The sequence below is a fragment of the Grampus griseus genome (assembly GCF_964374135.1).
Source record: "Grampus griseus genome assembly, chromosome: 16".
Classification (NCBI taxonomy): Eukaryota; Metazoa; Chordata; class Mammalia; order Artiodactyla; family Delphinidae; genus Grampus; species Grampus griseus.
In genome coordinates, this window is record NC_139010.1 from 56,448,290 (window position 1) to 56,466,854 (window position 18,565).

Here is an 18,565-nt window from a genome sequence, read left to right on the forward strand (position 1 = left end):
TCAAGTATTTTCAGAATAGGGAGCATGAACATAACGTATCACAAAACCAGAAAGCAGCACCATGCATCACTTGCGCGATTCAGCCCCGGCCCAGGTGACGTTAGAAGCTCATCTGGTTGGGACGTGTCATGTTCTCCTGGGTTGCACAGTGCCTGGTGCTGGTGGATGGCTGTGTGAGATCCGAGCCATTTCCACTTCAGCAGGGATCCCATGGGTGCCTGAGAGTCTCTCTCTCTTGTCAGTCTTGCAGCATTTTTGTGCACAGAATGTCGTAGCTCTTTGAGTGCATGCAAGATCACACGTATGGTTTGCCTTGTGGTTTTGGGCGGGACCCCTGAGTTTTTGAAGGAAGAGATCTTGCTTTAGTTGTCTTTGTGCCCCTCACTGGCCCCGCACAGGTCTCTCCACAAGGAGATTTGAGTTGAGTCTTAGAGCCAGGAGGGACCCTGGATCTGTTAGTCCAACTGCCTCATTTACCAGATGGGGGCCCAGAAGAGGGCCTGCAGGGAGATGACCTGCCCCAGGTCACAGGGGCTGAATGAACCAGGTTGGTCCTGGGGCTGAAGTGTGCAGCCTTCAGAGCTGAGTCGGGAGCTGCCCCGGAGGTGAAGAAGGGGTGTGTCCCCGAGAGGCCCGGTGGGCAGTGTGGGTGGGAGCTGAAGCTGACTTGTGCCTCAGGAGTCTGGGGTTTCTGGGGGCCCCTGGGGAGGTGTCTGGAGGGATGAGCAGTGTGTTGTGTCCGTGTTCTCCCCGCCTTCCCTGATCGGGTCCACTTTACCTGCCTCCCATGATAAGTGGGCTTCTCTGAAAACCGTTCCCACTTTTCTCTGAAACAAGGGTTTTGCTGCTTAGAGAAGAGCTGCCCTGGGGCTGGCTGGGGAGACCTCTCCTTGTTTAGCTCAAGGGCCTGCCCTTGCGGCCTGGCTGGTAGCAGGACGGGGCCCTGCGCTCCATACAGACGCCAGGCCCACTCCTGGAGGCCGCTCAGCCCCTGTGAGCTCCCTGCCCTCCCAGCCCACCACCTCCTCAGGCGTTGCCAAAACAAACAGCACGAGGTGCCTGGGCGCCCAGAGACCCTTCCTCAGAGGCACCCTGGAGGGCCACCACAGGCAGCACCTTTGGGCATTTCTGTCCCCTCTCCTCCTGAGGGCTGGCGCCTTCCATCTGGAATGTTCTCTGAGGAAGGGGGAGGGACCTGGGGAACTTCCCAGGTTGGGATCCCTGCCTCTCGCTCCAGCAATCTGGATCCCATTACCCTCCTGAGAGGGGTGAGGAGGCCTTGCTTTTTAAAAAACTTGTTTTTCTTTTTTTGCTTTATATTTCACAGAAACTTCAAATAACCCAGTTCGCCTGTACACAAAATAGGACTCAGTGGTAAATGCTTGCTGGTGGAAAGGAAATTAGACTCAAGGAGGTCCATTCATTGATTCGGCTCAGCAATGCTTTCCGAGCATTTGCTAAACTAGCTCCCGTGTGATGAGCATTCATGACCTACCGAGCACTTGACGCTCAGCAGAGGCCGTTATCTTTTTTTTTTTTTAACATTTATTTATTTGGCTGCACCAGGTCTTAGTTGCGGCATGCCGGAACGTAGTTCCCTGACCAGGGATCCAACCCAGGCCCCCTGCGCTGGGAGTAAAGAGTCTTAACCACTGGACCACTAGGGAAGTCCAAGAGGCCGTATCTCATGGGGGTTTCAGAGCCAGCCCGCCACCTAGCTATGTGACCTTTGGATTAGGTGGCTTAATGCATGTAAAGGGCTTAGAACAGTGCCTGACATATGATAAGAACTTAATACATGTTAGCCATGATTATTAATGTCCTGGTATTTACCATAGTGCTCATCGTAACCCTGTAAGGTAGTGACGGTTGTTGTTCCCATTTTCCAGATGAGGAAACTGAGATTCTCAATGGTTAAATAACATGCCCAAGTCATGCAAGTAAGTGGCAGAGCCAGGGTTCCATCTCAGGCCTGGAGTCTGAGGCTTTTGGCAGCCGGACTGAGCTGCTTAGCTGGCCCCAGGCTAGGGGCTAGGCATTCAGGTGCCTATACTAACGAGACTAGGTGCTGCCTTGAAGAGCTCATCACCTGGCATGGAGGCCAACACACACATAGGCGTCACTGAGTGAATTTCCAGAGGCACCACATGGGTTAGAGTCAAGCCAGGCTGAGTGAGAGGCAGGGCAGGACTGACAGCAATGCTGCACTACACACAGGACTGGTCAGTGGTGCCTCCCGCTAGGCCTCCCCTTTTGGGCTAGAGGCGGAGCTGCTTCTGTGCCTGCCAACTGCGTGTGTCGTAAAGCAGAAACTAACACACCATTGTAAAGCAATTATACTCCAATAAAGATGTTCAAAAAAATTATGTGTGTCGGAGGGGAGAGGGGGTCACCTCCTCTCCCACCCTCCTCCCAGCCCCAGCCAGGGCGTTCTTCTCACTGCCCTGGGGAGATGGCATGCCGGACAGGGTCTGGGACAAGCACTGAGAGGGCTGAGAGTGAGAGGATCTGAAACCACTCACTGGATTCCTGCCACTGTTCCAGGGTTCCTGAACCTCAGCGTCCTCATCTGTAAGATGGGAGTAACATTATTTGCCATACAGGGTTGTTGTAAGGATTAAGTGAAATGATGTAAAAAAATCTCTCTATAATCCTAAGTCTAGTACTTACATGACTAATAATAATCACTACCGTTTTTGAGCCCCTACTTGGTGCCTCACACAATACTAGACTACACACAGTACCTTGTTTTCGTTTTTTTTTTAAGTTATTTATTTTATTTTATTTATTTATTTTTTTGGCTGCATTGGGTCTTCGTTGCTACGCATGGGCTTTCTCTAGTTGCGGCGAATAGGGGCTACTCTTCGTTGCGGTGTGTGGGCTTCTCATTGCGGTGGCTTCTCGTTGCGGAGCACGGGCTCTAGGCGTGCAGGCTTCAGTAGTTGTGGCTCGCAGGCTCTAGAGCACAGGCTCAGTAGTTGTGACGCACGGGCTTAGCTGTTCCGCAGCATGTGGAATCTTCCCGGACCAGGGCTCAAATCCGTGTCCCCTGCATTGGCAGGCGGATTCTTAACCACTGCGCCACCAGGGAAGCACCAGTACCTTGTTTAATCCTTACACTAGTTCTTTAAGGTGGATATCATTGCTCCCATTTTATGGATGTGGAAACTGAAGTCCAGAGGCTCAGCTGCCTGGGCTCACACCTGTGAGGGGGTGGACATGAGAGTCAGACCCAGGTCCTCTCTGATCCCTAAGCCACTTCTCTATGTTCCAGACCTTCTGAGTTCTCTCCCCTTCCCAGCCGCGCACCACCCCTTGCTGGTAAGTTACTGAACCAGCCACAGGAGGGTGCGGCTGTCAGGGGGCCAAGCTGAGCAAGACACTCCTGCCAGGCCGCCACTCAGGCCTGGCAGCTGGTGGTGGGCAGGGATGGAGGGATGGGCTTTACCTGCCCACGGCCCCCGGTTGTGGTGGGAGCAGTAGGCTCTCCTCCCTGCCGGTCTGGCAAGTAAGTTTTGTTGGCCTATGAGTCACACAGCACTGATGAGTCAGGTTTTTCCCTTCTCCTTGCCCAGAGCAGCTGGGGAGAGGGTGGGGGTTTTGTTAGGAAACAGGACCTCCCTCCCTCTGCTCTCCACTGTCCCCCAATGCCTTGGAGCTACATATTTTCTCTCCAAAAGTCTGTGGCTCAGCCTGTGTCCCTACAGAAAAGGGTATCTGGGTGCTGGCCGCACAGGCTCGAGGGAGCAGGCCCCGGGCTGAGTAGAGTGGCGAGAGAAGGGGCCCTCCTTGTTAGTAAGGAGTGTGAGGTAGCTAGTCCAGGGCTGTCTGACTCCAAAGCCCTGCTCTTGGCCTCTCGTTTTGGCTTACCCACTCCTATCTGCAAAGAGGGCCCTAGCCCCGTGTCCTCTGGACATTGCAGCCGGGTTTCCCAAGGCACAGGGTCCCCTGAGCTATCCACTCCTTGCCTTATGACCAGCCTGGCTGCGAGCCTTGAGAGGACTGTCCAGATGGACTGTCAGGGTTCTCCCTGAGTACCCCCATGCCAGACCCTCTCAGAGGCCTCATTAAACAGTCAAAGCAGCCAGCCTAGTTCCACATCAGTGCTTGTCAGTCCTGGCCACATATTAGAATCATCTGGAGAGCTTTTAAACCCCTCTGATGCTCAGGCCATACCCCAGAGCAATTAAATCAGAATCCCTGGGGCTGGGTCCCAGGCAGCTGTGTTTTTGATGCCTGTATGATGTATGATGCCTCTCGAGAGCCTGCCCTCCAGGAGCTGATGGTCAAGTTGAAGGGACAGCACAATGTGCAGGGGACACGCACACATGTCAGCATGTGACTCAGGGCGGTGTGGGACAGTCACACCCCATGGGGCCAGGGGTGAGGTACATGTGGGTCCCGGAGGGAAGACGCTTCTGGCCTGCATTCTGATGGATGGAGGTCAGGACCAGGCAAAGCATGGGAAGGAAACAAGGAGGATGCTGGCCTGACAGGGCCAGTGATTCACGGGCTGTAGAGGAAGAAGGGGAAAGAATGAGTCAGGCACAGCCAGCTGCCTGCAAGGCCCGAGCCTGGCTTTGGAGGAGAACGAACGTGCTCAGACGAGGAGTTCTCTGTTGATCCACAAACAGAACGTTGCAGGCTCTGAGCTGTGGCATGTGGAGACGTGGGTGAGCCTAAACAAGGCGGGGTTCCAGATCTCAGGGATGTCAGGCCTCTGTGTACACCTCACACTTGACCAAGGCCCTTCTCACAGAAGCTCCCTGGAGCATTTCAGCGTCTCTGAGGTACACAGAATTGGGCAGATGTGTTTGGAGAGTGAAGGGCCGTGCCCCAGGTCACCTGGCACAGGCCGCGATGGAAACAGACTCAGGCCTTCTCACTCCAAGTTCACCCACTTAAGACAGGCCGGAAAGAAAGACAGGGTGTGGACTGTAAACTGACACCAGGCCAGAGAGAGTATAGAGGCACAGCCGGGGGAAGGGTTGTGGGGTCTTTTCTAGCCCCAGCAGTGCTGGGCAGACTCGCTGTCGTGTTTGCGGTGGAGGCAGAGGGGCTGGCACTCAGGCAGAGGAAGCGAGAGCCCAGGGACGCTTGGTGCTGGGCAGATCTCACGTGGGCTGTTAGGTGAGTTGGTTAGTTGAGAGGAGGGTGGACGGGATGGTAGAGAAGCTGGAGTAACAGCAGAGGGAACAGGGATCTTCAGTCTGGAGAAGAGCAAAATGGCACAGTGACAGTCGTGGTGACTTGTTCTGTGTCATTCCAGAGAGCAGAGCCAGTGGATTCCAGGTCAAAATAATAATCTTAATAATGGCAAAAACAATTTCAGTGACAATAATAGTGCCTCCTCTGTAGCAAGTACGGTGCTGGGGTGTGTGTGTGTGTGTGTGTGTCTTCCGGTTGAGGAAACAACCTGAAGGGCTAGGGAGACTGCACCTGGGGTGTGGGGTGTTAGGTGAGTTGATTTATTATATATCGTCTTCTTGATCCTATTAGCTAATGTAATATATATGTGTAGATTTTCAATCCTCCCAACCTCCCTAAGAAGTGGGCCGTTACTAACTCCTTGCTTCTCAGAAGAGGAGACTAGAAAGCTTAAGACATTTACCCAAAGTCACTTAGCTAATTTATGATGGGGCTGATGTTAAAACCCTGGTCTGTCTGACTCCAAAATCTGGACCTTCGGTCTCTGTGTTTCTCGGTCCTACTGCCTGCTACATAGTTAGTGCTCAGTGAAGGGTGACTATAACACTTAACTTTCTAACCATTTGATCCATCCAGCAATGGGATAGGTTTCCTCCTGGCATAGTGAGTGTCTCCAGAAGTGCCCACAGAGGCTGAATTGCCCCCCGCGGGAGTGTCATACGGGTGGGAGGTTGGTCTCCATCACTGAGCCCCATACCAGCCATGCGGAAGTAGAGTCTTGGGCTAGTGCCTGAGTCTGTGTTTCTCTCTAGCCCACAGGAGACCTGGATGCACAGTCAGGCCCTGGAGTCCGCTCTTAGGTTTCGTTCTTTCCTAGTGGGAACAGACTGACTCGTAACTCTTCCACTCTTGCTCCTGAAGCGTGTTCTTCTTACTGCTTTTCCCGTTGGAGTTTTCATCATCTTTGGGTCAAAAGCCTATCATTTTAATGTTCTAGTTATAATTGAGCTTTCACTGGCAGTGGAGTGGTTTGATAGAAACAATTTACCATCCCCCCACCCCGACACACACACGGGCAAAAGCTGTGGGTTTTGGGACAGGTCCATCACTTCTCAGAGCCTCGGTTTCCTCATCTGTTAAAATGAAGGGGCTAGAGTAGATGACTTTAAGGTCACTCCTGGCTTCAGGATTCTGCCATGCTCTGGGGGACCTGCCCTGATGGAGTGGCGCATGTCTGAGTGAAGCACAGATGGCGCTTGACACCCAGGGGGACAGAGTCTTGGGTGTCAGAAGTCAGGCCTCTAGGCACCTGGCTGCCAAGCTGGTGCTGGTCTGGATCCTCCCTGCGGGGACCCTCCTTGACAGCAGGGCTGTAGAAAGCAGTGGTAGAGATGACCTGTCTCTCCTCCCTAGAGTCCTGAGGTAGCAAGGGGAGCTGGCCAGATACCGGAGACCTTTCTAGTGACCTCTGGGGAGTTCCTGTTTTACTTATTAGCCGCCATCCTCACTCTTCTGCCCCGGGAAAAGTGCTGACCCTACGCTGTGCAGCCGAACAGGGAAGCGGGCAACCATCAAGCCCGCTCTTTTGTCCCTGTCAAACTTAACCTCATTTAACCCCTGCATCCTACCGCACTGGGGGAGGTAGAGACCAAGAGTTCACTACAGCAGGGGTTTTCACAGTTTTCAAAATCACAGCAACTTTATGGAAAAGGAAAAGAAGATGGTAACCTTTCATTCTGTTAATTGCGTAATGATAATGAGCACGACTGACTCGGCTTGCTCACTAATTACAATAGCTACCGTCTTTTAAGTACTGGGCAGGGTGGTCTCTGTAATCCTTACAGCAGTCCCATGAGGTGGGAGTCACGTCCTCTGTACAGATGGGAGCACTGAGGCTTGGAATGATAGGTTGGGCCCCTGCACTCACACAGGTGGTCAGTAGCCAAAGCAGCCCCCACCCCCACCCCATCCATCTCTGAAGCCCATGCATAAGTAAGTAGCCAGATTGGAGAGAGAGCCTATGCTAATGTGTCTCAAGTCATGGTTATCTGTAATCTAGGTTCTTTCTAGAGCTGGTAACCCTGGAACTGTTCACATTCAGGCCGGGACTTTGTTACACCTGGGAACAAAAATCAGCACATGAAGAAGATGGGAATATATTCACTACAGGAAAGGAACAGGCTGGGTTTTTGTTTTTGTTTTTAATTCATGTGAACTTAAAACAAGAAGAATAACTGTCATTTCCCAAACACCTGACGTTTTATAACTCTGCTTATGAAATACATCATTCTTTCCCAGCCAGCCCCAGAAAAGGAGCTGTTGATTGTATAGCAGGCTGGATCCCAGAGTAGGCCCTGGGGATTTGGGGGTTCTGTTTGTAGAGATCAGAAAGGCCAGTTTTCCAGTTTTCCCTCAGGAAATGGGACAGGGGAACGGCTGGGGGAAGTCAGCTTGGGGGAAGGGGAGAGTTGGTCAGAGCCCAGCCTGGGATGCCACCTTTAGCCCTGCCTGGCCTCTCAGCCGGGGGCCCTGGGCTGGGGGCACCGAGCAGAGAGCAGATAAAAGGCCTGCTCCGCTGAGTCCGCCCCAGTAAATGTGTGCGTTGTGTGCAAGCACAGTGAAAGCGCACACTGTCTCCACGGTTCTGTGTGCCCCCTTGTCCACGCTCACAGCCGCCCAAGCAGGGGGGCTCTGGGTCGGGTTAGTTTTCTTGGCTGCACTTTCGTCTCTCCCGTTGCCACGAAGCTTCCAGGCCCTCACAGGGCGTGGTCTCTGACACCCAGGCCCTCATTCTCCGGCGGGTTTCCTCACTGTACACCTCCAGAACTGGTTTTGTCCCTCCTGGACTGCCACTTCTGCCACCCCCTGTCTTTTGCCTCTCTCCGTTGCTGGGATTTCTTCCAGCAGATTTCTTCTGCTCCCCGTCTCTGATCTGGCCTCTGCCCTCTCCAGCTCCTCCCACTTTTCCCAGATGGCTCGTTCACTTTATTCACTCATTCATTGGGCAAACAGTGGTTGAGACCCGCTGTGTGCCAGACCGGGGCCTGTCCCCAGGAGGCGAGTGATGAACTGGAGGTGGTCCCAGCCTCAGGGGGACAAACTGGACCATTTCAGGGAACTGCAGTTGCCCCAGGCTGGGCGCCATCACAGAGCTGAGTTCAGGGCTCCCAGAGGAGCCTCGAGTCCTTCAACCCTGCCCAGGACCCCCGGGACCCAACGTGCCCTAGGAAGGGATGCAGTTTAGGAAACCTGGGCTGTCACTTAGCAACTGGCTCCACCCCTTTCCCTCCCTGAACCCTGGAGCTGGGCCCGAGGGAATGAATGGGGAAGATGGGCCCAGGCTGTAAAGAGGCCAGGTGGGGAGGCCCCAGCTGAGCAGAGCTGGGCTAGCACTTTCCTTTTGAAGGTTACCCAGGCTCTGAGGGTCATCCTGGGCTAAGTCTAACTATAAATACTGTGCTTCCTGAAGGGATTACCTGCGCTCTGCTTCCCCTGCCTGCTCCCTCCTTGGCTGGGCTGATCCTTTTCTGGGCCTGCTGTTCTCTTGAATCTCTTATCCCCTCTGCCAGGTGCCATACTTCAGCCACATCTCTCCAGCCCCCTGCAGCCCAGCTGTGACTGCCAGGGCGGAAGGGGAGGGGAGGAGAGATTGGAGTCTGCATCCTGGTCAAAGGGCCATTGCAGCCCAGGCTGTTGGGATGGGGAGGCTCTTGTCCCTTCTTCTGCCTGAAGCCTCATCTCTCCCACCAGCCAGAGCAAGCCCAGGCTTGTCACATAATCAGTACTTCTGGGGAGAACATGGCTGGCCCCATCCCTGGAGCAGGGACCTGGGTATGCAGCTTGGTAACCGAGTGTGGAAATAGAGCTTGGGGATTGCCACAGGTATAAATAGGGCCGTCTCCTGGCTTGGGTGGACTGACTCTCCTGGGAAATCTCTGGTTCCCTTGGCTGGTCTCAGACTTGGTGTCACGTCCCAGTGACTCAGGTATGCCAGTCCCCGAGGCCACAGTAAGGATCTCTTGGGGTCTGAGATCAACAAGCAAAGGGACTGCCTGACTTTTCCCTCACGGCAGCCCCTTCTCCCACTTCCCCTGCCTGCCCACTGCTGCTCTCAGCTGTGATTCCTCCACCATGCTCCCACACCGTTCACTGTGCATTTGTCAGTTCCATTTTCAACTCAGCAGACACTTGCTGAGAACCTGCACTGGGCCAGGGATATTCAGAGGGAAGCAGCCAGGCCCGCTGTCCTTCCGTGGGTTCTTGAGAATCCCCTCTTGTGTAGTTATTCTGAGTTAAGCAGTGTGAATCACACACATACGCACACATGCGCATAGATGCACTCCAGCTCTATGTAAATTGGAAAGGATCTTTAGTGTTCTCTCTCTCACTCTCCTTTCACCACCGTCCCTTGGGGGTGGTATTGCCAGACACCATTCATTATCCAGGCCAAACCACAGCGTCCACCATCATTATCCTCCCCCAACCCAGACATCGTGCCCTCTCGCTCTCTTCCCCCTTTACCCTCTGAATCTGCTCTCAGCAGCAACTTTGGAGGCGATCCATTGAACTAGCTGATGTTAACATATGGATGAGCGGGCCATTTCCACTTTGTTTTGCTGTGCTCACAAGTGGCGTTCTTCAGTCAGAACCGAGTACCTACTCCAGCCTAGCCCTGCAACTCTGGCTCAGTGGGTCTGAGGTGGGCCCTGGGAAGCTGCCTTTCTGTTTTTATTTTTTGGGTTTTTTTTTTTTGGCTGCATTGGGTCTTTGTTGCTGCACGCAGGCTTTCTCTAGTTGCAGCAAGCGGCGGCTACTCTTCATTGTGGTACACGGGCTTCTCACTGCGGTGGCATCTCTTGTTGCAGAGCACGGGCTGTAGGCGCATGGGCTTCAGTAGTTGTGGCACGCGGGCTCAGTAGTTGCGGCACACGGGCCCTAGAGCGTGCGGGCTTCAGTAGTTGCAGCGCGTGGGCTCAGTAGTTGTGGCTCGTGGGCTCTAGAGCACAGGCTCAGTAGTTGTGGCGCACGGGCTTAGTTGCTCCGCGGAACGTGGGATCTTCCTGGACCAGGGATCGAACCCATTTCCCCTGCATTGGCAGGCGGATCCTTAACCACTGCGCCACCAGGGAAGTCCGAAGCTGCCTTTTTAACCAGCACCTCAGCAGGTCCTAACACAAGTGGTATTTCAGGCAACCCTCAACACCCCAGCTTTTGCGTCTACTCAGAAACATACATTCTCTGCTCAGTTCCCTTCCCACCACAATCATAGAGACCCATGATTGTCATGGGCGTTTTGTCCCTCCCCATACAGGTGTGTACTTTGATCTTTTATTTTGTTTTTAAATCTCTCTTTCGTCAACTTCACTGGGGATAAGGACCATTTCTGTTACTCTGTTTTTGACCTGGAGCTTATCTAGGACAGGTGGAGACATAAGTAGAGGCCACTAGATGCTGCTGCTCCTGTTGCTGCTGAAACCAACAGAGCCTGCCTGGCCCTGAACAGAGTCACCCAGAGCTGCCAGCAACTGAAATCCTAGAGGCTGTGGGCCTTGGGCTCTCAGTTCACCACCACCCTCAAACCCCACCTCTCAGCTCCCCAAACTCTTCCTCCTTTTCTGTGGCTGTTCCTCAGAACTTTATGTACCCTTTTTACTTGTCAGCAACTTTCATTATATTCTTATTACTAAAGTAATTAATGCTTATTGTTGGAAACTTGGAAAATAAAAGCAAAATAAAATCATTGGTAACTGTCAATCAGATATAACCACTGTTAACATTTTGGTGTAAATCCTTCTAGTCTTTTTAATATATATAATATTACATACGTGTTTTTGTGTGTGTGTGTGGTATGCGGGCCTCTCACTGTTGTGGCCTCTCCCGTTGTGGAGCACAGGCTCCGGACGCGCAGGCTCAGTGGCCATGGCTCATGGGCCCAGCCACTCCGCGGCATGTGGGATCCTCCCGGGCCGGGGCACGAACCCGTGTCCCCTGCATCGGCAGGCGGACTCTCAACCACTGCGCCACCAGGGAAGCCCTACATACGTTTTTAGAAATAAAAACTGGAGCACAGTGCACTGGCTGTTCTCTAACCCTTTTTTTTCACTGTATAATGCACATTTCCCCGTGTTACTCAGCCTCCTTCTGCCCCATTACAGAATGGCTGCTCGGGATGCACAGATGTTAATGTAGCCTTTCTCCTGTGCGTTTAATTTATTTCTGGAAAACCGGGCTGAGCTAAATAGCTTTGTAGATGAACTTTCCCCACACGCTTGGGATTATTTTCTTAGAATACTTTCTTAGAAACCAAATCGGTGAGCCAAAGCGATGCACACTTTTAAGCTTTTTGGTATCATAGCAAATACCCTCCAGAAAGTTTGTAGCAATTTGTACAGCATATGAAAGTGTTCACACCCCTTCCACTGCCCAATATTTTTTGACTCAACTAACTATAAAACATCATTTTCTTTTAAGTAAATGAAATTTAAAATACTCATCATCAGTTTGCTTTTTTTTAATGTTTGGAGTAAAAACTTCCTTTTCTGTTTTGTCTGTATTTGTGCCTAAAATTGTCAGCATTAGTGTGTAGGGATCTGGACATTTTGGCATGTCTCTTATGCATGCTTGCCTTGGGCCTGGGGAACTTTGCTGCATATTTTTGTGCTGTGTTTGACTCACTGTGAAGGGAGCCAGCCCCTGGCCCGAGGTGCTGCGCCTGCCCCCTGCTGGCAAAGAAGTGCAGTGACAGCTGAGACAGCTGGGCTTCTGCTGCCCTTTTCTTACATCAACCCTCCCCCTTCCCACCCCCACCCCCACCCCATTCTAATATTTTCTCATATTTTCAGCCTGAAAGAACCAGCGTGCAGGGCGAAGAAATTTTAAGCCCTTGTGTCTTGGGTGATGGAGATGCAGTTAATACTTGGGGAGGCTCACCGGCATCGTGTCCATCCTGGGGTGAGAAGTGTGTCTCTGACAGCGCAGACAGGAAAGCATGCTGTTCTCCGTGTGGAGGGGAGGGGACTCTGAAGGCCAGGTATTCGAGCAAAGCATCCCTCAGGTACTGGGGGCCTCCTGAGGTGACAGCTTTGAAAGGTGACACCATGGGGCTGTGTTCATATTAAAGAGTGAGATGCATTCATACACAGTTACATGTCAGGTGTCCTGAGGTCTCCAGTCCAGCAACCTTGATTGTCAGGGACAGAACCAAAACCTGACCATTTAAGTAAGGGGGTGGTGGGGCATCTGAGCAGGAAGAACACATGTCCCGAAGCCTAGTCTCTTTCTTCTTTAGGAAGCCTCTTTCCTAGAGCCATATGCTCTCAATTTTGACAGTGCTGACAAAGCTTTCTCAACTCTCAGCAGATTAGGAGTGGCCCATTAGCTGGGCCTGACCTCTACCCAATAGGAGCTGCAGTTAAATGGAGACCAGTAAGAACTGACATCTGGCAAAGAGGAAGGAGAAAGGAAAACTTTAGAAAACAGCTCAAGAAGTTAAAAAGCCCTGACGTCTGGGTCCTTGAGTGGAGAGGCAGAAATGCTGCACCCCAGAGGTCCCGAGGGTGTCACTGCATAATGCCTGTGAGTCCTGATGGATCAAAGCTCTTGTCAGTGAGTCATCAATGCTAAAGGACCAAAGAGAAAGGGGGTCAGAAATCATGATGCAGGGCTACTTGATTGATCCAGGCAGAAACACCTCCAGGCCAAACCTTTTCAAAAAAGCACATGGACAATACTGTCATTTTCTGTGCTGCCTTCTGCCTCCTTTCTGTCGTTCACACTTAAACCTTTGAGCCATCTGGCTTTTTTTTCTTTTAATTTATTTTTGGCTGTGTTGGGTCTTCATTGCCGCGTGCGGGCTTTCTCTGGTTGCGGTGAACTGGGGCTGCGGGCTTCTCATTGCAGTGGCTTCTCTTGTTGCGGAGCATGGGCTCTAGGCACGTGGGCTTCAGGAGTTGCAGCACGCGGGCTCAGTAGTTGTGGCTCGTGGACTCTAGAGCACAGGCTCAGTAGTTGTGGCGCACGGGCTTAGTTGCTCTGCAGCATGTGGGATCTTCCCGGACCAGGGCTCAAACCCATGTCCCCTGCATTGGCAGGCGGATTCTTAACCACTGCGCCACCACGGAAGTCCCGAGTCACCTGGTTTTGATTTTTGTGGCTGGCATGAGGTAGGACTCCTGTTGCATGTTTTTCTATATGGAGAACCTGTAGTCCCAACATCATTTATCAGTAGCCCATTATAAAGAAAAATCTCTAGTGTTTCTCCTCTACTGCTCACACAGAATACTTCTGATGACAGTTATGTGGGTGTTTTTCCCATACCCTCTTCATATTGTGAAGGCTTTCCTTTCTTAAACTCAGTTCTTTTGTAATCTGTGTCTGATGAATTCCATATCTGAAGTCTTTGTGAGTCTGATTCTATTGCCTGTTGTTTTTGCTGGCTCAGACTCATATTGTCTTGTTTCTTTGTATGCTGTGATTAAAAAACAGAAACAAAAACAAAAAAACTATGACCTTGTTATTTGTTTTTCTCGGAACTTCATCTCAGGAATTCTTTGAGGCCTGGTTTGAAGTTATTTTCCTACAAAGAGGATTTGCATTTCCTTCGGCTAACCTAGGAACACTTCAGATTAAATGTCTGGCTTGAGAGTTTTCTGTCTGCACTGGTAGCAGCAAACCCACAGGAGGGCCGTTTGTGGATTCAGTCTGACCTGAGGTGGAACTCTCACTCTGTCACTTACTGTATGACCTCGGGCGAGTCATTTAATCTCTCTGCCTGTCCCATCATCTGTGAAGTAGTAATAATAACACCTACCACCTAAAGCCATTGGAAGGGTGAAATGGGATGATATGTATATAAGTAAAGTGCTTACATGGTTTTCTTTCACACAGTTGGTAGACAGTGAATGTCCTTCTCTTCCCCTGAGGAGCCGCCACTCCTGCCCCAGCCGGTGGGGGCAGTCCTCAGCCTTAGTTCCGCATCTCACCCAGGCTCTGAGTTATAGCGGGAGCCAAGTACTCTAGACCTCACTCCTGTGGCTCATTCTGCCTTCAGCCTTGAGGTGACTGAGCTTCCGAAAGCCTTTGAGAGATGCTTCTTCCCTCAATCTTGACTGAGGTCTGGAGTTGTCTTGGAGCTGGGTAACAAGAATGATGACATTTAACAGAATTGTTTTCTTCTTCAGAGGCTGCAGGGATTTTTTGGTTAGTTGGTTATGGTTCTAAAAACATTCTTTGTAACTTTATAGTGGAACATTAATAACAAGACATTAAAAACGTTTATAATTTTTAGTCATGGGAATATACATGGACAGTAATATAAGTGTGAAATAAACAGAAAGTTGTATATTGGCATGAAAACATTTTAAATCCTCTTTATAACAAGGAATATTTTTAAAATAAATTGTATGATACGAGCCCAACTCTACTGAGAAAAATGGGGGAAAGAAAGCTGGAAGGAAATATGTCTAAGTGTCAGCAGTAGTTACTTCTGAATGGTGGAATTCTTAAGTAAGTTTTCCCCAGTGGCAGCACGGTACAGACAGTGGTCAGAGGGTGGCCTTCTGAGTCCGGAAGCCTGGTATTAAATTGGTACCTGTGTGGCTTTAGACCAATGACGAGCTCTTTGGGTCTCAGTTTCCCCGTCTGCCGGGGCATTTTGAGGCTACAGTGCCAGCCTGTGATCCGGCACAAGCTGGCTCCGTAAACCGTGGCAGTTATCTTTTTCAGATTAAAAATTTTTTACATTCTTTACAGATTTTAAAAGTACTGAACACGTCCTACTTTATTATCAAAGAAAGACAGTAAAATTAAGACTTCAACAGCAGCAGCAACAACAACAAAGGCAGTACATGCTGCGTCTGCTAACAGAAGTGGTTTACACCCCCAGGTTGGGTGTGTGCAGTTTCCAGACTCTTCCCTGACTCCAGGAAAGGGCACGGAGACCCGAACGTTCAGGAGCCACTGCAGTGAGGGCCAGGGAGGCAGGGCTGGGAGAGGGTGGACCACAGCTCTGGCTTTCTAGATGCTGAGCTTCTCCCTTCTGTCCTGCCCAGGACGCAACGAGCCCCTGAAGAAGGAGCGGCTGAAGTGGAAGAGCGACTACCCAATGACCGATGGGCAGCTGCGGAGCAAGAGGGATGAATTCTGGGACACAGCGCCCGCCTTCGAGGGCCGCAAGGAGATCTGGGATGCCCTCAAGGCTGCCGCCTATGCAGCTGAGGCCAACGACCACGAGCTGGCTCAGGCCATCCTGGACGGAGCCAGCATCACCTTGCCACATGGTGAGCAGGCAGGGCGGGGGCTTTCCCCACCGGAGTGAGGGGGCCGTCAGGGTGGAGGAGAGCCAGTGGCCAGCCCCATGTCAGGAGCTCCCATCCAGGCTGGTGGGTGGCAGGTGTGGCTAGTCGCTTGTTCATTCAAGCAGCCCTCATGAACATGGTCCAGGAGTGGGACACCAAGAAAAATGAGACACAGTCCCCACTTGCCTAACGAGGGCGTGGAAAGACACCAGCAAACCTCAAGGCGGTGTGATGAGAGCAAGCTAAAGATTGCTCAGGGCCCTTTGAGATCCCAGCACATCTCAGGTAACAACCTTCTGTTGAGTATTATTATGTGCTGAGCACCGAGCTAGAAGCTTCTGCTGCATTATCTCATTTAATTTCATAATGGCCCCTGGGACTATGTAAAGCAGAGGGCAACAATGGAAACTATAGAGTCAGAGACTGGGTTTTAACCAAGTGTCTCTTTCCTAGCTATGTGACCGTGAGCTTCTTGAATTTAAAGCCTCAGTGACTAAACAATTATAAAGTGGTAATACCAGCCTCATAGGATGGCTGTTAGGATTCAACAAGATACACATAACATCATTTAGTCCAGTCCCAGCACTTAGCTGGTGCTCAAGATACAGTAAATATCAATATATTACTATATGTAACACATTGTACAAGTAAGAAGATTGAGGCCCACTGGGTATAAGTCATGAACAGCAGGGCCTATGCTATTTCATTCATCCTTGTAACCCCAGCACCCAGCACATATGCTCAGGAAGGAGTTGTTGAATGAACAAATGAAAAGTTAAGTAATTTTCTAGGGTTGAATGAGCCAGTACCTGGTGGAGCCAGAATGTCAGCCCAGATCTTCCTGCCTCTACCTTGAGCTCCCACCAGCTGTCCCAGGAAGACCTGCCTGTAGGGTGGGTTTGAGGACTGTGGGATGACCATGACAGGTGTATCAGTCTGCTCAGGCTGCTATAGCAAAATACTGCAGACTGGGTAGCTTATTAAACAACAGAAATTTAGTTCTGGAGTCCGAGAAGCGCCAGATCAAGGTGGCAGCTGATTTGGTTTTTGGTGAGAGCTCTCTTCCTGGCTTGTAGATGGCCGCCTGCTCTCTATGTCCTCATTGTGGGAGAAGAGAGAGAGCTTGAGCTTTCTGGTCTTCTTGTAAGGGCACTAACTCTTACTGGATCAGGGCCCCACCTATATGACCTCATTTAACCTTAATTACTCCCATATAGGCCCCTATCTCCAAATACAGTGACACTGTGGGGGTGGGGTTAGGGCTTCAATACATGAAATCGGTGGAGGGGACACAAGTTAATCCATATCAGTTGGTCCCCAAGCCGACTCTGACCACCCTGCCTTTCCCACAGGCACCCTCTGTGAATGCTACGATGAGCTGGGCAATCGCTACCAGCTGCCCATCTACTGCCTGTCGCCACCCGTGAACCTGCTTCTGGAGCACACTGAGGAGGAGAACCTGGAGCCCCCCGAGCCCACCCCCAGCGTGCGCCGAGAGTTCCCGCTGAAGGTACGCCTCTCCACGGGCAAGGACGTGAGGCTCAGCGCCAGCCTGCCTGACACGGTGGGGCAGCTCAAGAGGCAGCTGCACACCCAGGAGGGCATCGAGCCATCCTGGCAGCGATGGTTCTTCTCTGGAAAGCTGCTCACAGATCGCACGCGGCTCCAGGAAACCAAGATCCAGAAAGATTTTGTCATCCAGGTCATCATTAACCAGCCCCCGCCGCCCCAGGACTGAGGATCCCACGGACCCCTGGGCAGAGAGACCAGGGAAGGCCTCTGCAGGGCTGAGAGGCCTCCCGGCTGGAGCACTAGGCACCCCCACCCTGCCGCTGCCTTTGAGAGCCGTTCTTTTCTCCAGGGGAGCCTCCCGTGTATGGCTGCCGGGCGAGCCCTGAGGGGACCCTGCTTCCCAGGGACTCCGTGGGCCACCAGTGCCCAGCACCCAGGAAACAGTGTGCTGCCACACACAGGCCTTGCCAACCTTGTCAGAGAAAAGGCAAACCAGGGCCCTCCACCCTGCCTCTCCCCCGCGGCAGGTTCAAGCCACGAGGGCCAGCCCGGAGGCCCCTGGAGCCCAGATCTGTCATCTGGTGCTGCCGGCTGTGCTCACTCCGGTTTTCTGCTCAGGGTCTGAAGCAGCTGCTGTCTCCCTCCCTTGCCCCTACCCCCTGACTCTGCCCTGGGCCCAGTGCCAGCCCCCTAGAGGGGAGGGGACCACTCGTGAGCCCCGGGGGTGGGGAGCCTGAGGCCGGCCTCTGCCTCTCCCAGCCCCCAGCACAGCTGGCAGAGATGAGGTGGTGGCCGATGGCTGGGCTGTCATGGCAGAGGCCTGCACAGGGCCATCTCTTGGCTGTAACCCCGGCAGTGGGGGGTCTGCAGCCCGCTCACGGCCCCGCAGCAGGTCCCTGTGTGCAGACATGTCTGCATATTTATCAATAAAGCCTTTTGCTCCTTCCTTCTCTCTTGCCTGGCTTTGGCTTTGGGTTCTCCTGTAGCTCTCTGGAGCCCTGGAGCCAGTTCTGGGGCGGGAGCAGGTGGGTGCACGGCCTCCCCAGCTGCTCCGGGTAGAGCAGCTACTGCTCCGTGCTCTCCACCGCAGAGAGTACGGTGGAGCGAGCCGTGAACTGCCAGTATGCGGACCTGTGTTCTCGTGGGTCCTCCGGAAAAGCCTCTTAACCTCCGAACCCGCGTTGCTTGTCTTTCAAGTGGAGGTGATGCCGCCTGCCCTGCCTCCCCTCTCAGCTGCTGGCAGGATTACATGGGATAACAGGTGTGAACTCGCTTTGAAAGCGAAGGCAGCACCTCCGGAAGGTGGCGTTAGTTACCTGCTGCTCTGCTCCTGCAGCACGAGGGTGCTGGCTTCAGACTCCAGCCCCCTGAGCCAGGCCCTCAGGACTGAGATGTGTGTGGACGTCCTGCAGATGCTGCGTGCACCCTTGGCGACGTGAAAGCAAAATCTCTGGTAAATTTTGATGATGAGCCTGTGTCGGCTTGCCAGCAAGGGAACCAGAGGGAAGAAAGAGCCGGGTCTTGTGCTTCCTTAGGGGAAAATGTGCACGTAAGCAGAGAGGGGGACCTTAGATAAGGTGGTTTAGCTGAGGGCAGGCCACGTGAGTGTC

General features: G+C 52.3%; 1 protein-coding gene across 2 annotated transcripts in view; it reads left to right on the forward strand.

Moving 5' to 3' along the window:
- UBTD1 (ubiquitin domain containing 1) overlaps nucleotides 1-17,899 on the forward strand; it is a 52,050-nt gene extending 34,151 nt beyond the window's left edge. Inside the window, exons 1-3 of one of the 2 annotated variants that reach the window (XM_082673710.1) lie at nucleotides 12,073-12,178; nucleotides 15,198-15,425; nucleotides 16,796-17,899. In XM_082673710.1, the coding sequence (XP_082529836.1) occupies nucleotides 15,251-15,425; nucleotides 16,796-17,181 (561 nt within the window). In that variant the 5' untranslated portion in view covers nucleotides 12,073-12,178; nucleotides 15,198-15,250 and the 3' untranslated portion in view covers nucleotides 17,182-17,899. Of the gene's footprint in view, nucleotides 1-12,072; nucleotides 12,179-15,197; nucleotides 15,426-16,795 lie in introns of those variants that run through there. The other variant, XM_082673709.1, reaches the window with a different exon arrangement.
- Nucleotides 17,900-18,565: the final 666 nt, after the last annotated feature.